Source organism: Leptonotus elevatus, chromosome 13 (assembly GCF_054856555.1).
Source record: "Leptonotus elevatus isolate MCC_2025b chromosome 13, RoL_Lele_1.0, whole genome shotgun sequence".
Taxonomy (NCBI): Eukaryota; Metazoa; Chordata; class Actinopteri; order Syngnathiformes; family Syngnathidae; genus Leptonotus; species Leptonotus elevatus.
In genome coordinates, this window is record NC_141251.1 from 12,784,298 (window position 1) to 12,808,337 (window position 24,040).

A 24,040-nucleotide genomic window follows, 5' to 3' on the forward strand; every position below is an offset into this window, starting at 1 on the left:
TTTGGGGATCGATGTTCTCTACCCTGATGACCTTTACTTTTGTGAATAGGCTTCACATTCTACGCTTAAAAGAAAAAAAAGTCATATGAGAATCATTGAAGATTGTCATTTTTTTCTTAAACTGATGTCCCTATCTTGTCTTTAGTTATTGCGGAAAAGGCACATTGGCAATGACATCGTCACCATCGTGTTCCAGGAGCCCGGGGCCCTTCCTTTTACTCCAAAGAGCATTCGTTCTCATTTCCAGCATGTGTTTGTCATCGTCAAAGTCCACAATCCCTGCACTGATAATGTCTGCTACAGGTAAACAAAACAAGCGCGCCCTGAGCCTCTTTGAAAGAGAAGGTGTGTTTATATTCTGGTTGGCTTTTGCACGAATGTCTTTATGTCACCTTTTTTTAACGGCTATTAACTCATTCACAGCCATTGAAGGCTATAGACATAAAAAAATCATTTAAACTATTTATATTAGGTCAAAAAATATTCCCACTTTTGTTAACAAGAGTATGAAAACCTAGTGGGGTTTTTTTATATTGTATTGGAACAGATATAAAATGTGTGATTAATCGTGAGTTAACTAGTGAAGTCATGCGATTAATTACGATTAAAAATAGTACTCACCCGACGCCCCTAATTTTTAATAATCTTTTATTTGGAAAAGAAACAAGAGTAGTTAACAAGAGTGTGAAAACTTATAAATAATTTTTTTTTTACATTTAGAACGGATGTAAAAGTGAGTAGTGAAGTCATGCGATTAATTAAGATTACAAATTTCACTAATCTTTTCTTTTTTTAAAGTCGTGAGTTAATGAGTTAAATCACGCGATTAGTTACAATAAAAAAAATTAATCACCTGAAACCTTCTTTTTTTCTTCTTTAAAAAAAAAGGATTAGAAGGCGTCAGGCGATTATAATTCATAATTATAATCGTAATTAATCCCATGACTTCACTAGTTAACTCACAATTATACACAAATTTTATATCTGTTCTAAATGTACAATCAAAAAATGTCTAGGTTTTAATAGAAATAGTTCAAATGAATTTTTGACGGTTATAGCCGTCCATGGCAGTGAATGAATTAAAAAGAAGAAAAGATAAAAAATTTGGAGCATCAGGCGATTAAAATTTGAATTGTAATTAATCGCATGACTTCAATAGTTAACTCACAATTGTTCTAAATGTACAATAAAAAAATTCTAGGTTTTCATACTCTTATTAACAAAAGTGGAAAAAATGTTAAACTAATAGAAATAGCTCAAATTAATTTTTGAAGTCTATACCCATCAATGGCAGTGAATGAGTTAATTTAGAAGAATAATGATAATATTCAACTGATTTTCTGCTGTGGCTTAATAGTAGCTACTTGACAGTTGAAGGTCTTTTGATCTGCTCGATGATAATGCAGTTATTATCATCACACCTGGAAATTATGACTTAAAAATCCCTTCCAGAGTGTTTTTGGAGTCGACGTAAGATCCTGCCGTTTGTTGAGCAAGATTAAAACGAGCTCTGCTTTGTTTCTAATGGCTGTTTTTTTATATGAGCAATTCTGTTAAAGCATGACTTTATTTTGTTTTCCAGTGTCGCCGTGTCCAGGTCAAAAGACGTGCCTCCATTCGGCCCCCCCATTCCAAAGTCTGTGACCTTCCCAAAGTCTGCAGTTTTTAGGGACTTCCTGCTTGCCAAAGTCATAAATGGAGAAAATGCAGCACATAAGTCAGAGAAGTTCCGAGCCATGGCCACCCGTACACGGCAGGAGTACCTGAAGGACCTGGCGGAAAACTTTGTTAGCACTGCTACGATTGACTCTGCTGTCAAATTCAGCTTCATTAACCTCGGAGCCAAGAAGAAGGAGAAAGTAAAACCCAGGAAGGATGCGCATGTGCTCAGTGTTGGAGCCATCACTTGGAGCGTTCGGGCCCGGGACTTCGGCCAGTCGGCGGATGTGGATTGCTTACTCGGCATATCCAATGAGTTCATTGTGCTCATTGAGGAGGAATCCAAAAATGTCGTTTTCAACTGCTCTTGTCGCGATGTCATCGGATGGACCTCAGGGATTATGAGTATAAAGATCTTTTACGAGCGCGGCGAGTGTGTCATGTTGTCTGCCCATGACAACTGCGGAGAAGACATTCGGGAGATGGTGCAAAGATTAGAGGTAAGTCTTTCAAAAATCTTCTTTCGTTTTAAAATATTCCTGCTACACTGCATCCTTGGATAAAAGAAGCAATGATTTGTTGTTTATGCTTCAAACCTGACGTATCCAAGGGATCCAGGTGATAATTAGATTGATAGCTGTCCATCCACCACATTGCTGTAGAGGTTTTTTTTTTCTTCCTTTTTGTACGCAAAACACAATTCCCAGGTCACATTTGTGCGTGTTATTTAATGGTAACACTTTATTTAATTCTGATAAAGTTGTGATTTATTGTCAATATCATTCAAAAGATAGTTAACTGCTTCATTTGAACCCATCTTACTATTAACGTTTTGTTACACTTAAGTAGTTTAAAAAACATCTAATGATGCTCTCTGAATTAAAATATTACGTAAAAAGGTTTTAGGACTCTAAAACGTCTGCACTAATGTCACTGTAAGAAAAGCTAACTGCAGCATTGCCTTATTCACTACGCTCTAAAAAGAGAATTGTTGAACCAATTTATGATTTCAAATTGATTTGTTGACCAAATTGAAAAAAAAGAGGCTTTAATTGGTAATACACAATTTAATTAAATTAATCCAAAGTGAATATTTTAAGTTTGATTAATTATGAGTTAAACTTAATATAATCACTTTGGATTAATTTAGGATTAAATTAATTCACTTTGGATACATTTTGGATTACAATAATTCAAGTGAACTCATAATTACTTAAATTTATTATATTCACTTTGGATGAACTTAATTTAATTGTGTATTACCAATTTAAGTGATTTGTTTTGTTTTTTTGTTGGTCAACAATTCAATTTGTAATCTTAAATTGGCTCAACAATTCTCTTTCTAGAGTGTACATAAAATGATTGTAAATACATTCCATTTAGTTTTTAGTCTTGATTTAAAAGATTGGTCACAGATTATCACACAATGTCTGTTCGGTGTTGGTTTCCAAATTGCTAATACTCTTTCGGGTTAGTTGCATTGGCTACTTCACACTAATTAAGGCCCCTGTTGGCATAAACGAACTATGATGCTACTGCGACTCCGTCCATTCATTTTCTGAAATGCTTGCCCTCATTTGGCTCACAACTCACAATTGAGGTAGAGCCTGTCACATCTGACTTTGGACGAGAGGCTCAGTGCACCCTGAACCAGTTGCCAAGCAATAACAAGGCATATACAGACAAGCAATTATTCACACCTGTGAATTATTCAGTCTTTAATGACCTAAAATGCCTGTTGTTGGAATTCATTAATGTGGGAGGAAGCCGAAGTATCTGAAACAAGCATAAAATGAACATGTTAACTCCATATAGGAAGGGCAGAGCTGAGATTTGAACCCCCAACCTCAAAACACTTTTCCACTGCCCTATTCATGTGTCTCAAATGTTTCTACTCCGAGTTGAACATCCTTTTAATATTTTTTTTAACTAACACTAATATTACCTCTGTGTGGTTTTTTTGGGAGTGTGTTGTGCCCTAGAATGAACAGTCCAAAGAGGATTTGAACCCTTATAGTTATTTTTGGCTCAGTCATCTCTCACATTCAGCGTAGGTGCCAATTATTTGGGTCAAATATTTACCGGCAGATGTGTTGCTCTCGCTTCAGTAAAAACATCAGGGTAAAAAAACTAATTTAATGGAATTGATGATCGTTGTTCATGAGATTTGGGGCCATTTTTTTAATTGATAATGTTACGAGGGATGCATTTTAAACAGGACACAACCCAGTTTTGGGGGAGGAAATAAGGTCACAGTTATTGGGTCTGAAAGACTAACAATAGACAGCTGTGGCCTCTAACGACTTTTCAGAGTTAGGCCCCGTCCACGCAAAAGCCAGTTTCAATGTATCCTCACAAGTTTCTTACCGTTAAAGCCGTTCGTCCACACGACAGCGCGGTTTCGGAGCTTGAAACCGATCACTTTTGAAAGCGGGCTCCAGAATGGAAACGCGCCCCGTACCCGTCCGTCTGGCCACCTTATGCAGGATACTCCTCCAGCGATGACGTAATGGTCGCAGCTCGATGACGGCGCATTGTCGCAGATTGATGACGAATGCGGCAATTCTCGCGTGACTGCGCGCGAACCGTCATTCCGTCAACAACAATGGCGTATAGCCGTGTGGTAGTCGTTGTGCGCAGCCTCCTTAGCTTGCTTATGCTTTTGCAGCAAAATATGTTGCTTCTTTATTCCCACGTTCAACAAGCGGTGTTGTACTTGAATCACCCGCCATTGTCACTTCTCCTGTGTTCGTCTTTTTCATGTTGTTTTGATACATGCAAAGCCATGTTTGTTCTGGAGATTGCAATAAAGTTAGAAAAAAAAAAGGGGTTGTCTTCTTCGCTTTCCGTTAACTCCCTGTGGCTGCGCTACAGCGCCACTCCAGACTTGGCATATACATTACAGCCGTTAAACGTCCTCAGCGTCTTTTTTTGGACACACGCAAGTCTTGAAATGCTTCTGTGTGTACGAGATTTGTTTGAAGAACAAAGCCGGCTTTGCTTCCGTCTAAACATTTAAAATCTTCTCATCTCCACTCTGTATAGTTTCATTTCGTTACACTGTGTCATTCGGGGTTTAGGGAGGTACAGGTATGCTTTTGTTCAGATCAAACTGATCTTATTATTTCATTAGTGTTCAAATATTCCCTAGCTTTGAATGTGATGCCTGCAACGTGTTCCAAAAATCGGGTCAACAAACACCTGTTTGGAACATGTGAATTGGTGAATGTCATGATTGAATATAAAAGGAGCAGTTATATATAATATAAAAGTTGTTCTTCAGTTGCTCCTCTGTGAATATTTGAAAAAATAACAAACAAACAAAAAAGAGTTCATTTTACGTGATCGCACTTTGCACTGAGCTTGCACAGTTCTCTAGAGCTTCGAACTGAGAATGAAGAAATATATGCAGCCCAAGGACAAAGATTTAGCATAATATAAAGACCCCAGAAGATTCCAAAATTCTACAAAGTACTCACCTTAGTTAGTACATTCATCACATGAAAGAACCGAGAAGGCCATATTAGCATTTGTGATTAGCCAAAGGACATCTCCTCCTCATTGGCCATGTTAATCTCTTTCACATTTGCAGTGCTCTTGCCCATGGGATTTGTGACGGATAATTCACAAAAGATGATGATGAGTACTAGCATGCGAGTGGTTATCTGTGCTTGCCTGGGAAAATGTGCATCAGTAAGGTGACCCTGCCCAATTGAATCCAAATGTCCGTCTTTTTCTCCTGGAATTTGGTCAAATCGGTTTTCATTGCAAGAGTTTCCAGTGATGTATTGTGAAGCGAGTAGATTGGCCGCTGTAACGCCGTGCAGCCTGTGTGAGAACGCCACGAAAAGCTTTGTGATAACATCCTGCTCTCCGGGGTGTCAGTGAGTTTGGGGGCCTCATGTTGTTGGATGGCTGGGTTTTATTGAACACGACTTCACTAAGACCTGTGTGGTACTTTTCTCTTGACTTTCCTGTGTGTGCACAGATTTTTAAAAAATGATTAGAATGATGAAAGCAATGATTTAAAAAATATATATATTCTGTACATATTGGTTTGCTAAATCTTCTCGGATTTGGATTATCAGGGTTGTAACATTTTAATCTTCTCTGCTGAGTTGTAATCTATGTTTTTCTTTTTGATCACAATGCTTCAATTATCATGTACAGCCCTTGTGATCATTTTTGGTCACGTCACATCAGAATGATGCTAATTGGCTGACATTTGCGACAAGTCTTTGTATTCAAGCCTGTCTGTTGGTGCTATGCTAAATTCAAGTTTATCTTCGAACAGTACTAGCGATAGCACTAAACAGTAAACTTCACGTAACGAAGTATGTTTAGTTTTCAACCTTTTAAGGCATCAAAACATTCTGTTTGTAGTTTTGAGCAACATTTTAACATTCTTAACTCATTCACTGCCATTGACGGGTATAGACGTCAAAAAATCATTTTAGCTATTTCTATTAGTTTTTAAAATGTTTGTTAACAAGAGTATGAAAACCTTGAAAAAATAATTATTGTATATTTCGAACAGATATAAAATTTGTGATTAATCGTGAGTTAACTAGTGAAGTCAGGCGATTAATTACGACTACTAATATTAATTGCCTGAAGCTCCAAATTTTTTATATCTTTTTCTTTTTTTAATGTTTTTATTTTAAAAAACGAATGAAAGATTATTAAAAATTAGGGGCGTCAGGTGATTAAAATAGTTAATTGTAATTAATCACATGACTTCACTAATTAACTCACGATTAATCACAAATTTTATATCTGTTCTAAATGTACAATAAAAAAAATTCTAGGTTTCCTTACTCTTGTTAACAAAAGTAGAAAAAACGTTAAACTAATATAAATAGTTCAAATGAATTTATGGCAGGGAATGAGTTAAAGGGGATGCTAAATCAAAAACCATCTTTATAATAATATGTTCTATGCGTCACAACTAGTCTGAATACAGTATTCACGGCGCACCTGTTTTCTGAGTTAGGTCATGTGACGCTCAAAGGCTGAGCTTGGCCATTACCTGAGCCCTGAACACCTGTTATGTCATTTTCAGTTAAGAGCAAGTAGCAAAATGGATGGAGAAAAAAAAAAGGGTGGATTTCGCTGCTTAACTAATTTTCCACAAACACCAATGTGTGTTTAGACCAATGGTACCACATAGAACATATTATTGCAAAGACAATCTTTGACTAGACTTCCCTAAACTTAGGTAAAAACAATAAAACCTCATATTTGATTTGGCCAACACTGTTACCCATTTTGGTGATATCACAATAATGACAAAGAAAGCCAAAGAACAAGCAAAACATATTAGCTCAATTAGCTAATTAAATTCGCTGAGGTCTCTCAAAACATTCAGGTCAGTTGTTCTCGGGGTTTTGGGATATTTTTTTCTGAATTATACAATATTGTGGGTGTTAAACTTCAAGATTCCATAATTACTAAACTTTATCAGACATTCACCATTAGTTCAATACATGCCTCTGTATAAGTAATATTGCAATTTTACCTTGCAACATGATGTGCCCTGCAAACGTGACACTTTTTTTTTATACTTCTTCACGAGCAGGTATTTTTTGTCATTGAAAGAAGCGCATGGCCACATTTATTTTATGGACTGACTAAAAAAGAGGTCCTAATGAAGCCATTTTAAACACTATTTGACAGGCCTAATGTAAAACTTTGCTCATATTCTCGCACATTTTTCTCCAGGCCATCAATGTTTTTTGTGTGGACATTTTAGTTTGCAAAGATTTTTTCTCTTTGTTTTATGTTGCATAAAAGCCCTCGTTCATATCCATTTAAGCACTAGACTGTGTTTGTCTATTAGCCACTAGGGAAATAAAGCAAACTAGTGAATCCACATCATACCAAACTAATTCTGTGTCTCACTTAAGAGGACACAGTTTATCTGTAGTGGTCCACTACGGTTGCCTGGGCTCCACTCGCACAGCAGGGTCGGATTTCTGCTAGTGTGAGAATCTGGTGAAGTGTTGACAGGCCAAAGTCTGAGTTAATATGTCCCTGAAGCCAGCTGCCACTCTGAGGTATATGGAGGCAGTCAACCACAACTGAACCGGGACTAATCTGGCAAGTGATTAAAGCTCATTGAGTGCAATGTGATTTCTTCTCCAGTGCTTCTACAGAAAACACTTTTGGGAAAGCATCCAGTAACACTCACGCTGGAGTGAGACCTCCGAATAGCTTGGTCAAATTATGTTGTCAAGCTAAAAATAGATTGCATGCTTTTATGCGTGACCTCTTTTTTTCCTCTCTAGCTTTTACGTCTATAATGATGTTGAACTGGAATGGGTTTACTGAGCATTGTTTTAAGGCAATCAAGCACTAGTGTTAACAACTAGAATTAGTTTGCGTAAATGATAGCATACAATTATGAAATTAATCCAAATCAATGTAATGTTATATAGCAATTTCTCTAAATGGAATCATTGCAATCAGATAATTGCTCTCATATTCAGATGCAGAAAGCTTTATTTATTTGCGCTCTAATTGCACACAATTGTCAGACTGACATTTATTCTTGTTTAAGATCACGACCAGGGGCTGTGAGACAACCGAGATGACTTTACGGCGCAACGGCCTGGGCCAGCTGGGTTTCCACGTCAACTTTGAGGGAATCGTGGCTGACGTGGAGCCCTTTGGCTTTGCTTGGAAGGCAGGCCTCAGACAGGGCAGCCGACTGGTGGAGATCTGCAAGGTAGCCGTCGCTACTCTCACCCACGAGCAGATGATCGACCTACTGCGCACCTCCGTGGCTGTCAAGGTGGTTATCATCCAACCATATGAAGATGGGACCCCTCGAAGGTAAGAAATCTTCAAAGGTGCCAAATCCAGGTCCAGAAAGTAAAAATCCTGCCACAGTTTGGCTTTAGCCTCAGGTGCTAGTTAGCTAGCTACCTAGCTAGCTCCCATGGTGCTCGTTTACCTGCTAGGGAGCGAGCTAGCTAGCTAGCTCTAGGGGCTAAAGCCAAACGGTGGCAGGGATTTGTATTTGTCACTTATTGTTGCTTTTGTTTTTTTGTTTTTTTGTGTTTTTTTGCTGCTGTGCAGCTACACTGAGGACATTCTCATGTTTGTGTATTAGCTTGACATTTCTCCTCATATCTGAGATAATGAAAGGAAAAATAGTTTTTTTTGTGCTTGATGTTGACAGCTGCTTCCCCATTGATTCTCTCCGTTTGTTGATGTACCTGCGCTACACACAATCAGCATTTCAGGCGGATAATAGCTGGAAGAACATTTAGATTAATGGCTCAAGTCTTTCCGCTATGGTTCACTTTTGTAGATTGCTTTTATTTCTGTCCTCCCCCATTCTTCTCTTCAGCAATTAGAGTGGGAGGGGCTGGCTTTTTGGGAACATTCACCCATGGCGAGACACCATTTCCCCTGAAGTCAAAAAAGAGGAACATATTTCCAATGCTGTGATGAGAATAAATGGACTGTGTGAAATCGCCTTTTCTCTGTGAGAGACCGTCAGTGCCATGAGATCACCACTATGCCAGATTTTATATCTCATTTAAATCGAGACCAAATAAAGTTCCTCCTTATAACTCAAATATATAACAGTATTTAAGAAATATTTTATGCAGTGACCCTAAATTTGTAAATTGCTTCATCTCCCTATTTTGACACTCAGATTATCGTTTGTGTTTTGTAGATGTTGCAGGTTACCACATATTCATACTTTTCTGTAATCTTACACTTACTCGTGGTTTGTTGCCATTTACCGCTAATTCTTAGGAATAAAGAATATGAGTATGAAGATAAAATGCTGTCAAGAATTAGTGATATAAAATATGAGGAACACAGCTGTCAAAAATAATTGATTAATTTAATTACAACAAATTAATCGGCAACTATTTTAATAATCAAATAATCGTTTGGAGCCATTGTCCGAATCTTCTGATTTCAGCATATCAACAGTAATTGTTTATTGATTTCTGTAGTCCTTCATTAACTGAATATCTTCTGTTTAATCAAAATAAGACATTTGCACATAAAAAAATATATATTTTTACTTTGACCGAACCGGTGGTAGCCTAAAACATCACCCCCACATCCTTCCTACAAACAGTTAATGCTAAATTAAAATGAATGAGATTAGTCGATTAATCGATTGAATAATCAATAGATTAATCGATTCTAAAAATATTTGATAGTGACAGCACTAATGAGGACGTTGGAGGAAAAGCAACATTATTTATGTTAGCTTGATTTCGACTTTAGTTTTCTCATCTGGCAACAGAGCAGCAGCATATTTGTTTCTTCAGATGGCAGCCTAATATTCCTCCTCTGTGAATCCAACTCGGCAGCCTCTCTGGCTGAACTGCTGTCTAATCCTCTTACCAAGATCAGTGATCATAAACGATGACAAAGTCATAATCGCAATTCAGGAAAACTGAAAGTGTGCAAATCATCCTACAAAAACTAGGGGTGGCATGGCTCCGTGGTAGAGTGGTCTTCTCCCATCTGCGACGTTGTGGGTTCGATCCTCACCCCTGGTGACCTTGTCGAAGTGTCCTTGAGCAAGACATTGAACCCCGATTTGCTCCCAGTGGATCCAGCGGCGCCTTGCATGGCAGTAGCCGACCACTGGTGTATGAATGTGTGTGTGAATGGGTGAATGTGAGGCTTTAATTGGGCACCATATGGTGTAGATAAAGTGCTATATAAAAAGCAGTTTACTTGGGCTGGGACGATCCCGATACTTTGGTGGCAATCCGATACGTACTGCGATAATTTTTTTGTTTTGTTTTATTTTTTGCCTCTTTTTTTTTTGGGCTAGTATCAACCTCAACATGTGTATTTAAAAAAAGGGATCATCCGGGCGGGGTGGGCCCATATTTCACTCACTCATGTTTTTTTTCATTTTTAAATTTTATTTGATCAGGAAAACGATATTATCATGCATTATCAATGTCAGCCATTTGTTTTGGTAAATCCGTAAATAATATCAGTAAAAGGGGGGATCAGACAAAAGTTTTCCATTCAAAATCATTACACATATTGTACATACATTGCTAAGAATTTCCCCAAAAAAGTCTCTCAATCCGGACCAACATTACCGTGGCCATCTCCACCTTATGCCCACTTTGACCAAACATCAAATGATTAGCTTCTCCACATCTGATTTAAAAGAAAAAAATAAGAAAAAGAGCAGCCCACATGTTTCTTTCTATAATAAATCCCCAAGATATGAATGAACGCAATCAATGCTTTCCAAGAGGCTTTTCTTAAACTGAATTGTTCGTAGGTTTTTATATATTACATTTAATTAGGACTTACTTTTTAAACACGTCTAGTAGTCATTTATCCATTTTCCGAACCGCTTCTCCTCACAATGGTCCACACCAAACTGGAGAGCCCCCTCGCTGGAGCTCCCCTGTTCCGGTGTTCCAATGTCCAGCCATTCTCTGCACAAACTATTCTGACTGGCGTACTGAATTATTTCAAAAGTCTGACGGCGCGCGCTTCGTTCGGGTGCTGCCGACAGTTGAGCTGCAAGCCTGCACTTCTATACACTTGTGGCCTTAAACATTTCTGGCAGAAAGACAGATGTTTGTCCGGCGATTGCTGCAACGGTGGCGTTCGCGTTTGGTTACTGCGGCCTAAGACCTATTAGCTTGTAGGCTACGGTACATTTAGTTTGTGGTTGTTGTTTTATTTTTGTTGCCTCTAAGCTGCGGTGGCGCAGTGCTGCCACCTATCTGTAGATTAAGATATGACAGGCTTATTGTAAGCAGCCTGTGGTGCAAGAGCTGCACTGCAATATAAGTTATCACATACTCACTTAATGGATCGATACTGCGGATCGGGACGGATAGTATCGCGATGCCTTAAAGTTGACTTTTTACAAAAACTGGTCCAGCCTCTGAAAACTGTGGTTACATTGGTGACTAAAACTCTTGGCTCGGTCATTGTGCCGTTTCAGATACCCAGCTTGATTGGAGGACTAGCGATCAACAGCATTTCAAGCATGATTTTTTTGCCTATGATAGATGGCTCAAGTAGGGCATTGGGTCCTAAAAGTCAGAAGGAAATTATTCTGTCCATGCCTACATGGTGACACGTTACCATACATACTAAACTGTATGTGTTTGCAAACAGATGCATTTGGCAGATTAGTGGATATTACCATAGAAGAACATGCTGGCCTGTGCTTCGGAGCTTTACTGTGGGATATGTCCCCCGCTTGCCAAACACACAAATTGTCGCTGTCTCATGAGAACCAAAAGCATCCATCTCAAGATCTTGTGAATATTCTCCCAAGGCTCGATCAAATGAGGACGCGAGAGGTCAGGTGAAGAATTGTGAGGTCTGTCAACTTTTTTTGAGGGGGGGGCTGGCTGCATTTTTAAGTTGCTCAAGTGTTGCAGTCAACAATGAGTGCTCTGCTTTCTCCACAATGATCTCAAAAGAAAGGAATTCAGCTGGGGCTTGAAGGGCCCCGTCAGTCCCCCGTGACCCAAAGGATGGGGGCAAGCTTAACAATGGACTGGAGTCTCATGCCCTCGAGACAATATACACCCCTTACGACACTACTTCCACCATTTATAAAGCTTCTTGATTTTTTATTATTATTTTAAGATGTGTATGTTTTAAAACCGGTATAACTGCGGATATGGTTCCGACTGTATTTTTCCACTGGGGGCAGGATGTGGTTTTAGGCAGTGCAGCAGTGCCAGAGTCGTGTCCATCATTGCGCTAAAGAGTTTCGAAGATGAAAAAGATTAGCTCTATGGATATGTCTCTTTAGAGAATGTTTTGATATATGGTTTTTATGTATATGAATGTGTTTAATGTGGACTTAAATGCATAATGACAACAACATACAAATGGAAATTACACAAACATATGTCTGAAGATAGAATCTGTTTTGTTCTATTATTTTCTAAATTCCTGTGACCCCCGGATTAAATGTTTATCTCAAATTAAAGGGCGCTCAACCTGCTCCAGACCACTGCTGATAACAAGTATTACATACGACATTTAGATGGCCACTTGTGACCTTTACTTTGAAGTGCCATCAGACGCGTCATGGTGGATTTTGATCTGGACTCAAGTTAAGCCGGATTTCTCACTTCCCATGATGACGCTCTGTGAAAGAAAACGCTGCTAAACAAAAACATTCACAACCCGCATCACAAATTGCTCCACTTAATCCCTTCACTTTCTATACAGGAGGCCTTCTTTCCTTCAAATCACTTGGCAAAGAAATCCTTGAGAGACTTTTTTTTTTTTTTTTTTTTTTGCAAACTCATTCACTTTGGAGCACACCTTCTTAATGAACCTCAGGACAATGATGCTCTACAAAGGGCTGGTGGAGGTCGTAACCTCTCTGGCTCTTTGCTGTGACAAGGACTGTGGGAATGGATTAGCATGTCTTTCAATCCCTGGCCATGTCATTGAAGTGACGTCTCTCTGACTGAGGTCCAAGGTCCTGTTGTCACACTCATCTATTCTATTTGGTTAAGCGCCAAAAGCTGATTGCCTCCCAACTGGCCAAGCGAGCACGAATGTTGTTTTGGCCAAACGTCGCTTAAAATGGTTGAAACTGTGTCAAATAACTTCCTCCAAAGAAAAACATGACAATGTGATTTGGCGTATTTCATCTTATGTAGGCCATTGTGGTCAAATGTGAGCATACAGGCCTTTAATTAAAGCTGCATTAGCTCGTGGAGATCAAGACGTTTCATTCCACACCAGTTCTCCTCCTTTCAATCGGATGATGTGTCTACCAGTCTGTTTTTCCAACACCATGCTAAAGCTCAGGTTTAGTGCTGGTTTCCTGCTGTTTTGCCATGATTTATACACAGAAAGACAGAGCCCCCCCGCCCCCCTATTCATTTCAAAGCAAGAAACCCTGGTCCAGGCTGATGGTTATTTTCAACAGTCTGCCTGGCAGGCACTCAGCTCAGCTGTAACATTAGATCATACCTTGTCACTTCTTAATCATTCTTGTGTAAAAAGCACAGCCAGAAACAAAAACTGCGACCTTTCCTGTTGACGAGCTGTTAACCACGTTTAGCCTTTGAGAAAGTGATTGTCTGTGGCAACCTGGCATTACCATGTACACACAGTTCATCACAGGTAATGAGTGGGTTCGAAGTCCTGGAGAAAGAAGTGTAACATTGTTGAGGATTTAACATTTTCATTCCCGCCACTTCCTCCATTCATGTTCCTGCCGCTGAAACAAACCCACCAGCCACCGCCATTAAAACAGCAGCATAATAACAGATTTCAATAAATCTGGAATAATACAGCCGAGAAACAAATGTTTCATCCATTTCCATTCATCGTGTTTGATATCAATTATCCCAAAATTTCTTGACAATAATATATTATATGTATATATATATATATATATATATATCACTAGTCTAAACATGACATTCTGATTAATATTACATTTTGGAATATAAATCACGCTGCAAAATCCAGCCATTTTTAATCCAGCTCAGGAGGCGGCCATTTTACCACTTGCTGTCGACTAAAGATGACATCAATGTTGCTCAGGTCTCAGGTAACAAGCAATCACAGCTCAGCTTCAGAAAACAGGCGAGCTGTGAGCAACTGTGATGTCATCTTCAGTCGACAACAAGTGACAAAATGGCCGCCTTCTGATATTGATAAAACCTGCTGGATTTTGCTGCTTAACTCATATTCCACTCCACTCCAATTCTCAATATTAACCAGAATGCCATATTTAGACTAGTGGGGCTGCATAGAACATATTATTGGAAAAAAAAAAGGGATGGGGGTTTGACTTCCCCTTGAAACATTTCTTGCCAATAATATGTTATATGTGACCCTCAATGGTCTAAACATGACTGATTAATATTACATTTGTTTTTTTAAATTACTAGTTGTTTTTATCCATCTCAGGGGGCAGCGATTTTGCCACTTGCTGTCGACTGAAAATGACATCACAGTTGCTCAGGGCTCAGGCAATGACCAATCACAGCTCACCTGTTTTCTGAAGTTAAGCTGTGATTGGTTGTTACCTGAGACCTGAGCAATTGTAAATGTCATTTTCACTCGACAGTAAGTGGCAAAATGGCCGCCTTCTGATATTGATAGAAATTGTGCAATTTTGCCGCTTAACTCATATCCCACCAACGCAATATTAACCAAAATACTGTATTTAGTTTGGATGCATAGAACCTATTGTCAATAAGTTTGTGGGGGTTGAATGACTTCCCCTTTAAGCCAGGTCTAGAGACGTGAACCACAAGACTACCAGTCCCCCTCTCCATGAAGTGTGAAATACTGCATGCGCCACTTATTATTTACAGTTCCATACGCAATTTTTCATGCTACATACCGCACATGAAGTCAATCAATTATTAAAATCTTAAGATCTGGAGGATGTTACGCGTACCATTGGCAGTACATACATCACCATGATGTGATGTTGACATTGGCCATATGGGTGTGAAGTGGAGGATGATTTTAGGCACGGATCGTGTAACAACCTTACTCGGATGTCTGTCACGGCCCAGGTTAATGAAAGCGTCTCACTTGCATGGATTACTTGTCCTCTTCACAATCAGTCAATGCACCCTCCTCAAGCCTCTTTGTTTGGACTTGTGACCACATCAATGTATACATAGAATTCTCCCCTCGGTGGATTCTGGAAAATGGACTTTGGAGGGGTAGGCAAGTGCAATCATAAGTGTCATGCTTGAGATGCTTGTGGAGAGCTTGCACAACATCCAGAATGTTTAACCCTGACCCATCACGCTGTAATCCCCTTCCCACAAATATACACATAGCCCACGCTCCATCATTAACGGTGCATGAAAAGGCATCCTAGGTCTGTCTACTTCAGTGATCTTGACTGTTATTACCAATAACATGACCATAGAAAAGCCCCCTTAGATTGTCAGCTTTATTGTAAGAGGCTGAGTGTGGATGGACGTATAATACGAGCACACGTGTGATGGAGATTTGAGGGGTTTCGTAGTAAAAGTGACCCACTTCAAACTCATTCACTGCCATTGATGGCTATAGAGGTCAAAAATTCATTTGAATTATTTTTATTAGTTTGACACTTTTTCCACGAGTATGAAAACCTAAAAAAAAATGTTTTTATTGATTGTACATTTAGAACAGATATCATATTTGTGATTAATCGTGAGTTAATTATTGAAGTCATGTGATTAATTACAATTTTAAAAATGATATATCGCCTGACGCGATAAAAAAAAAAGATTCTTAAAAATTAGGGGCGTCAGGCGATTAAATGTTTTAATTGTAATTAATCACATGACTTCAATAATTAACTCACGATTAATCACAAATATGATATCTGTTCTAAATGTACAATAAAAAAAATGTTTTTTTTAGGTTTTCATACTCGTGGAAAAAGTGTAAAACTAATAAAAATAGTTCAAATTAATTTTTGACCTATAGCCATCAATGGCAGTGACTTCACTAGTTAACTCACGATTAATCACAAATTGCATATCTGTTCTGAATATACAATAAAAAAATTGAGGTTTTCACACTCTTGTTAACAAAAGTGGAAACAAATGTTTATTAATAGAAATAGTTCAAATTAATTTTTGACGTCTATGGCAGTGAATGAGTTAAACATTGCAATTAGTGTAGCTTTGTAATTGTATAACAGTAGTAACAGTATTGCAGAAAATAATTTTATTGTTAAATCATTTATAGATGTGAAATGAATTATTATTTTGCATATTATCTCCGACTTTATTGTAAATTATCCTCACATTAAATATGCACTCATTTACATGTTAATAAGGCTTTGATGTTCCATATTATTAGTAATCAAGTCTTGAGTTTAAGCCTCAACTCCACAGAGCCTTTTAACATCGTTTAGCATAATGTTTATGTTCCATTTCACTGCCCTCCGATCCTGTTTTTTGAGTAGTGTCGTTAACCTTAGAAAAATAAGGCAGTAAGCCTCAAAGTTTGTATACACTTAGCTAATTGGTTATCAGAAGCAAATACATTCCTCGTATATTGATTTTCCGACAGCCTTTGATGAGACGGATGATGGAATTGTTAAAATATGAATTGCTAACAGCTTTTACTCCACTGCTGGCATTAATAATTCCATTCTGTTGCTTCCGTATTCCACAGACTGATGGCTTCCCTTAAACTGTCTTTCCTTAACGCCTTCTCAGGGGCTGCTCTGAGCTGTATCGCATCCCCATGGTGGAGTACAAAGTCGACAGTGAGGGCACACCCTGCGAGTACAAGACGCCATTCAGAAGGAACACCACCTGGCATCGGGTGCCCACGGCGGCCGGTGCTCCTCTGTCCAGAGGGTCACCCACTCAGGGTCCGGATCGCCTCCAGTGTCAGCAGATCCTGCAGCAGCATCAAGCCGCTATCCCACGAAGCACGTCCTTTGATAGGAATGTACCGGATGGATCCAGGTACTCTTATTGCCCCTCCATTATACTATATATTATATTACAGTACTTTGTAATCGTGTAGAAATGGATGGAAAAATGTAACTCATCTTTTATGTTGGGCTATCACATAGATATGAATGGAACATTTTAGTCCCCGTGAATTCACTGCATCTTCTTCATCTCTTTTTGATTGCAGCCCCCAGTCTAGTTTTTCCTCTTTAGGACATCTCCATCCAGCCATGTAAAGCAGTGATTTGTTCGTCCTAATGAAAGCCCCGTAGTCATGATAACCTTTCCACAGTGTCAAAATGACCCCTTGTGGTTTTGCCTGTTCTGACTGTACTGGGATAACGGCGGCCTCCTCTGCCTAATCACAGTGTCTGTCAGTGGGAGCACTCCATTTTCCATTCTTTCTTTTGCTCCGTGTATGACTCCCACTCCATGCTCTCTGCGCCCCATTGAAGAGAAGTTGATGGGGACACTGGCACGGCACAACTCATCTCGGCCAATTACTGCAGAAACAAAGAGAGCGTTCCACTCTAGACCATCAAATGACGCAGTCCTGGAGTGCAGGAGAGAAATGAGGGACAGGAGACAATATTGCATGATTGCAAGAAATATAAAACAAAATGTCATTTTTAAATAGATATTACATGGTGCATTGCAATGCAGCAGACAAAATGTTTGGGGATTTTTTTTATTTTTATCAGGCTTCATTAATAATTATATACTCTAAAAACTGTTGTCAAAAATAACCTAATTTGGCCCCAAAATGGACCGATCCAATTTGACCCAAGTATCTGTGATGCGTTGTGTTGCATGAGATGCTTCCAAAAAAATGGGTCGTTTTGGATAAAATAACCCCGAAAGTTGAGTTGTTTTGTATAAAATAACCCATAAAGATGAGTCAAATTGAACCAAGTTGTGGCTCAGTCCATTTTTCACCCAAGTCAGTTTTTGTTTTTATATCCAAATGTTGTTGTTTTTGTTTTGTAGTATTAAATGAATACCTCTTTTCGTCAGCGCAGTGCTTAGTGGTTAACATGTCTGCCTCACAGTTCTGAGGTTCAGGGTTTGAATCTTGACACCGACCTTCCTGTATAGAGTTTACATGATTTTCCTGTGCTTATATTTGTCTGGGTTTTTTTTGCATGGGAACTCTGACATCTTCCCACCTTACAAAAACATGCTTCTCATGTTAATTGAAAATTTCAAATTGCCCATGGTATGAATCGGAGTGTAAATGGTTGTTTACCTGCGTGTGCCCAGCAAGTGGCTGGCGACCAGCCTCTCGCCCAAAATTAGCATAAGTATTACAGAAAATATATGGATAATACCACACGGGCCAATCTAAATGGATAATTATTATTCCTCTATATGCGGATTTTTTTTTCATGCAACTTTTGTATTCGATTGTGTAATTCATTCCTGTGCACACTCAGATTTGAGCCCTTTTTTGTTCCGCAGAACGGTGCATGATTTGGAAAAACCCCAGGTTACATCCTGTAACAAGGGAGAGCAGCATTACCGTAGCTCCCCCAGTAACCAGTCCTCTTCCAGCGATCCAGGACCCTGTGGCAGCAGCAGCTCCTGGTCCCAACAGCCTGGATATGATGGGTATGCAACCACGCAATTTGTACTACTTTTCATAGCCCATACTTCAGTCCTACACTTATTTGGAATTTAGAGATAATCAAAGCAGATTAATTTTATTCCTGCATTATTAATAATAATAATAATTATTATTATTATTATTATTATTAGTAGTAGTAGTATTATTATTATTAATTAATTTATTTATTTATATATTTTTTACAAAATTGTGTGTGTCTTTAAGAGGGAGCAGTCCGATTAGAAGCGCAGTTTCATCAGGTGTTTTACCCGAAACGACGGTTATTCCTTTGTTGGCTCGTGTCAATTAAACAGAGTGGACTTGTAGTTAAAATTACCCTGAACAAATGAGATACCATTGGAAACGTTAGAGGAGCATTACATCAGCCTGAAAACTTTTCATTCGCAGAGAATGGCTACCTGAAAGATCAATATCCATTCTCTGAAAGTCAGCTCACTTAGAACCCCCTTTTTTTTTTGTGTCATTTCTGACTGGTTCCCACTTCTGTTCTCAGAACACTGAAATTAAATGATAAAACCATTATAAAGAATTGCTAACTGTAACCTGTCATGTATTACTTAAAAGAGGGCACTCAAAACTACTTTGGAAGTGAATTAAATAAAAGACATGAATTATTCTTCCAGTCAAACCCGGAGAGACCAATAGGTTGAGATCTTGTTGTGACGGAAAATGTCATGTCATGCTCAATATGCAGACCTACCAGTTTTCAAGCTGATACTGGCACATGAGCAGAACGCACCAGAGACCAATATGCTTCTCTAAGAGCTTACAGACCATGACACGAAGCTTTGGCTCCATGCTGCTGCCTTCCCTGTCAGCAGCCTCAAACGAGCACGAAATTTGCAGGGATGCGGATAGCCGTGGTCCGTCAGAGCTGACACCGTGCAGAACAGAACAAGACACATTGACTAGTCCATTGATCTCCAGCTAGGGTCGCCGGGAGAAATCACAAGGCAGCATGACCGCAGCGCAGAAGACGGAACCCCTATTAGCTCTAATAGCTTTAATTATAAACCCTGTTGGAAAATTTGGCTCCTCTTTTTTCTCAAGAGCGAGATAGTTCCTGTAATGCTGAGTCATCTAAAAGGTCCTTTGTTTGCTTCTTCGTTCTGAGCTGAAGTGTTTCGGCTCTCACTGATTGCACGCTAATTGCGTTACGTCTGCGGAAAATCTTTTGAATCCTTTCTCCTTGTGGAACACAATGCTCACCACCTCCTCCCTCGTGTTTCTCCCTGCAGATGTCCCTCTCCTATCCTTCATGAGCATGCAGGAGACATCCAAGGGGGCGATGGGGACATCCACAGAGAAAGAGAGCCCACTCTGGAGAGGACCAGGTCGGCAGGTAAGTGCTCGAGCCGACCATTAAAGCAAGTTGTCTAGACATTTGATAATTATGCCTACTTTTTATTTGTTCTCTTATCTGCAGAGGCCAAGTGGCACATACCCTCCACTAAGATCCTGAACCCTCTGAAGCAGCGAGAAGGAAGCAAAGACTCCCCGAACAAGCTATCCAGGGTAAAAGTTCAAATCTAGGATGACCTGTTTTTCGATTTTCAGTTTTATAAACAGAGAGAAACAGAGAGAGAGAGAGAGCTAAGATAGAGAGAGAGATAGAGAGCGAGAGAGAGAGAGAGAGAGAGAGAGAGAGAGAGAGACTCACTCGTGCTTGGCAGTTGACTCGAGGTGTGTTCAATAACCACTCACACAGTAGGACATGTCGAAATACTCATTCAGTGTACCAAATAGCAATGACTAGTATGTGAGCACATTGCAGTGAGTACATGGATTGGAAACATTTAATAATTTGATTTGATACACCAAAATCAGAACAACCGCATATCAACTCAAGTTGCAGGGGATATCATTTAAAACAAGGGGTAACTACATTGCCACAACACCAGAGCAAGCAAATAAAAATGAATAATGGTGAGCGCTTGAATTGTTTACTGCTGTTGAACCGTTAACCAAGATAGCATTTAGCATTAGCTAAAAAAAAGAATAAAACAACTGTCCTTCGCCAGATTGACTAGCGATAACATTTGTTCTAAATAGTTCCTAGTGAGAATGTATTGTATATTTGATTTTCAGCTAATTTGTGGTGTCAGTGTAGTGTTGACTCGATTGCCAGATTTTTCCAGAATTTCCCATAAACAATTTTTTTTATTTTTTACTTTTTATAAAAATAGTATTTCCTACGACGGCAAAAAATAATAATTCCAGAGGGGGGTAATATTCTGATTTTTTTTTTTAGCTGTGCGACTTTATAAAGTGGCAAATTTGTGACTTATAAAGTGGCAAATTTGCGAGAGAAAAAAACTCAAAAACATATGACAAATACACGTAGCGTAGCTATAGTCTAATGTGATGATTCGTTGGTGGTTAATGGGACACTGTTTATAAAATGATACGGTAGGATGGAGATGGATTAATTCTTAATTTTAACTTTACTCGTCATACACGGCAGCTAGTGTGACAACACTTCCTGATCCCCAATCAGCTGACTAACGCTAACCAATCAGAAGCCAGCATACTTTAGTTAAATGCAAGTGAATGACGGAGAGCAGCAGATTTGACACATCAAATTAGCTACTTATACAAAAAAATACTAAAATGTATGAATGTGTAAATAATAATTCTGGAAACATAAATGTACAAGTAAATATACATTTTCATATATTAACTTAAATGCTTGATCCTCAGGGTGTGGGCCTTTGCAAAATGGGGCGTCTTTGTCGCTGGCCAGTGGCCGTACACAACGCTTCAAAGAGCAAATGCTTAACATCATATGGTTAATCTCTGCTAAAGCAATTAATTACTATCTCCTTATTTGAAAACCTGACTGAAATGTATTGGCACAAACATCCGAGTAGTACGCTATGTGTATTTCTCGTAAATTTCTGACTTTTTTTTGTGTGTGTTAATTTCTCAGAATATTGCCCCCACCCTCTAAAAAAACTACATTTTTATATTAGGGGTGTTATAAAAATAGATTCGGCAATATATTGCGATATTACAGCACGCAATTCTCGAATCGATTCGATATGCGGCCGAATCAACTTTTAAACATCAATGTTGTATGGGAATATTCAACAAAACGTCTTACTTAGGGTTAGGATTCACACATTAAGCATGGAAGAATGTTATATTAATGGAACATTAAACTTTAATATTTTATTTCAGTGCTGTTGAAACATGAAACAGACTGCAACCTGTTTGTTAAATGCAGCTCAGTTATAAGCCTGAATTTTCAGATAAATAAATAAATTTTCATACAAATCTTACACTGTACATGTACAAGTTTACTAATGAGTATTTTCTAAATTTGAGTTAAAAAAGAATTGCAATCATCAATTTATAGATTCGTATCGGGATTAATCGAATCGAATCGTGACCTATAAATCATGATACGAATCGAATCGCCAGGTACGAGGCAATTCACACCCCTCATTTATATGTGGCCCTAATAACCCCGTTATAACTTCCCCCAATGTGTTCGCCATCGTGTTTTAAAAAAAAAAAGGACCGTAGCTCTTTTTGATGTAATATGGTGTGATTACATAATTAATATTTTGATTTGCCCCCATGACTTTGCAGTCTTTAACTCATTCACTGCCATTGACAGCTATTGAAGTCAAAAATTCATTTGAATTATTTCTATTAGTTTAAAAAATTTTCCACTTTTGTTAACAAGAGTATGAAAACCTTGATTTTTTTTTATTGTAAATTTAAAATAGATGTAAAATTTATGAAGTCATGTGATTAATTACAATTAAAAAATGTAATCGCCTGATGTGATTTAAAAAAAGAAGAAGAAAAGGTTAATAAAAATTAGGAGCGTCAGGCAATTACATTTTAGCTTTCGTAATTAATTGCATGACTTCACGAGTTAACCCACGATTAATCACAAATTTTATATCTGTTCTAAATGAACAATACATTTTTTTAAAGGTTTTTATACTCTTGTTAACATAAGTGGAAAAAAAGTTAAACCAATAAAAATAGTTCAAATGAATATTTGACGTCTATAACCGTCAATGGCAGTGAATGAGTTAAGAAGCAAATTGAAGAAAACATAATGGGCCATGTTCTCGTTTTATTTTAGTTTAAAAAGAATCAAGAATTACATTTAGCCTCTTGTACTAGTCAACGAAATAAATGATATGAGTGATTTAAGCTGAGTCGTGTTTCAGTTTAAGTCACAGTACTTTATTAAGTTCCAACATGATACACCCCAACTAGGACTGCTTACGGTGAAAACAAAAATATTTGCTAAAGTCAAATAAAAATAAAAGTCAAATATTTGGTGCTTGCAGTACATGTGAAAACACCTGTAAAAACGCTTTGACCTTGCCCGATGCACTGTATACATTCGTGATTCTCTTGCTGTCCTAGATGGGCGATAAGAACTCGAGCCACTCAAGTAGCAACACACTGTCAAGCAACGCCTCCAGCAACAGCGACGATAAGCACTTTGGCTCGGGAGACTTGATGGACCCGGAGATGTTGGGTCTCACTTACATCAAAGGGGCCTCCACGGACAGCGGCATCGACACCAATCCCTGCGTGCTTGCGGGGGCTCGGGTGTTGATGCAGAGCAGGGCGGGGGAGCAGGGAAACCCGTGGGTGTCGGAGCACCATGAAGACGTGGCGTCCGAAGAGGATCATGGCAAACCGTACATGACGCACGGTTACGCTTCTGCCTTAATGGCTAGTAACGTGACAGAGGGAAGCGTCGGAGACCTGAGCGAGATCTCGTCACATTCCAGGTATCACACATACACTTATGATTATTATTTTTAAATGCAAGTAATGATATGCATGTCTGTACTATGGACGTTGAAAGAAAAAACATAAATGTACACTTTGCAAAAGCATTTTTCTCATGTATACCGACTTCTCAATTGTTGGCTTTTCACTCGCTTGTAATAATTGAATACAACCGTCGAGTGTACTTTTGCCACACTTTAAAATGAGCTGAAAGTGTTGCCATTTAAATGGATGCATTCAACTGGTTTGAGTTTGAGTATCATCAGAAGGACGCCAGCAAAATCAGAGTTCTGTAAATATGCATTGTAAATCCTTGACCAAAAAAATATCAATGCAGGTAAGGAGAATGTCGTTGAATTGTTGGATTAGCAAGAATGGGAACCACATGCAAGACACCATTCGCAGTAACCAGATCAAAACATTTTTTTTTAAAGCAGCAGAACAGCTTCATATATGGAAGCAAAATATCATTAAAGATCCAAATGTGAGTGATTTCAATGGTGTTGTTCGATGTTACAGGAACTGTGAGTAATTGGCAATATAGCTAAATAGTGTATCATGT

General features: G+C 38.6%; 1 protein-coding gene across 6 annotated transcripts in view; it reads left to right on the forward strand.

The window, feature by feature from the left end:
* The window catches only part of sipa1l2a (signal-induced proliferation-associated 1like 2, genome duplicate a), a 96,364-nt gene that overhangs the window by 51,712 nt on the left and 20,612 nt on the right, over positions 1-24,040 (forward strand). For all 6 annotated transcript variants that reach the window (XM_086092718.1, XM_086092717.1, XM_086092721.1 and 3 more), the window contains 8 exons: positions 146-303; positions 1,583-2,159; positions 8,219-8,493; positions 16,845-17,099; positions 18,546-18,695; positions 19,950-20,053; positions 20,138-20,226; positions 23,104-23,477. In XM_086092718.1, coding sequence (XP_085948844.1) covers positions 146-303; positions 1,583-2,159; positions 8,219-8,493; positions 16,845-17,099; positions 18,546-18,695; positions 19,950-20,053; positions 20,138-20,226; positions 23,104-23,477 — 1,982 coding nt within the window. The remainder of the gene's footprint in view (positions 1-145; positions 304-1,582; positions 2,160-8,218; positions 8,494-16,844; positions 17,100-18,545; positions 18,696-19,949; positions 20,054-20,137; positions 20,227-23,103; positions 23,478-24,040) is intronic.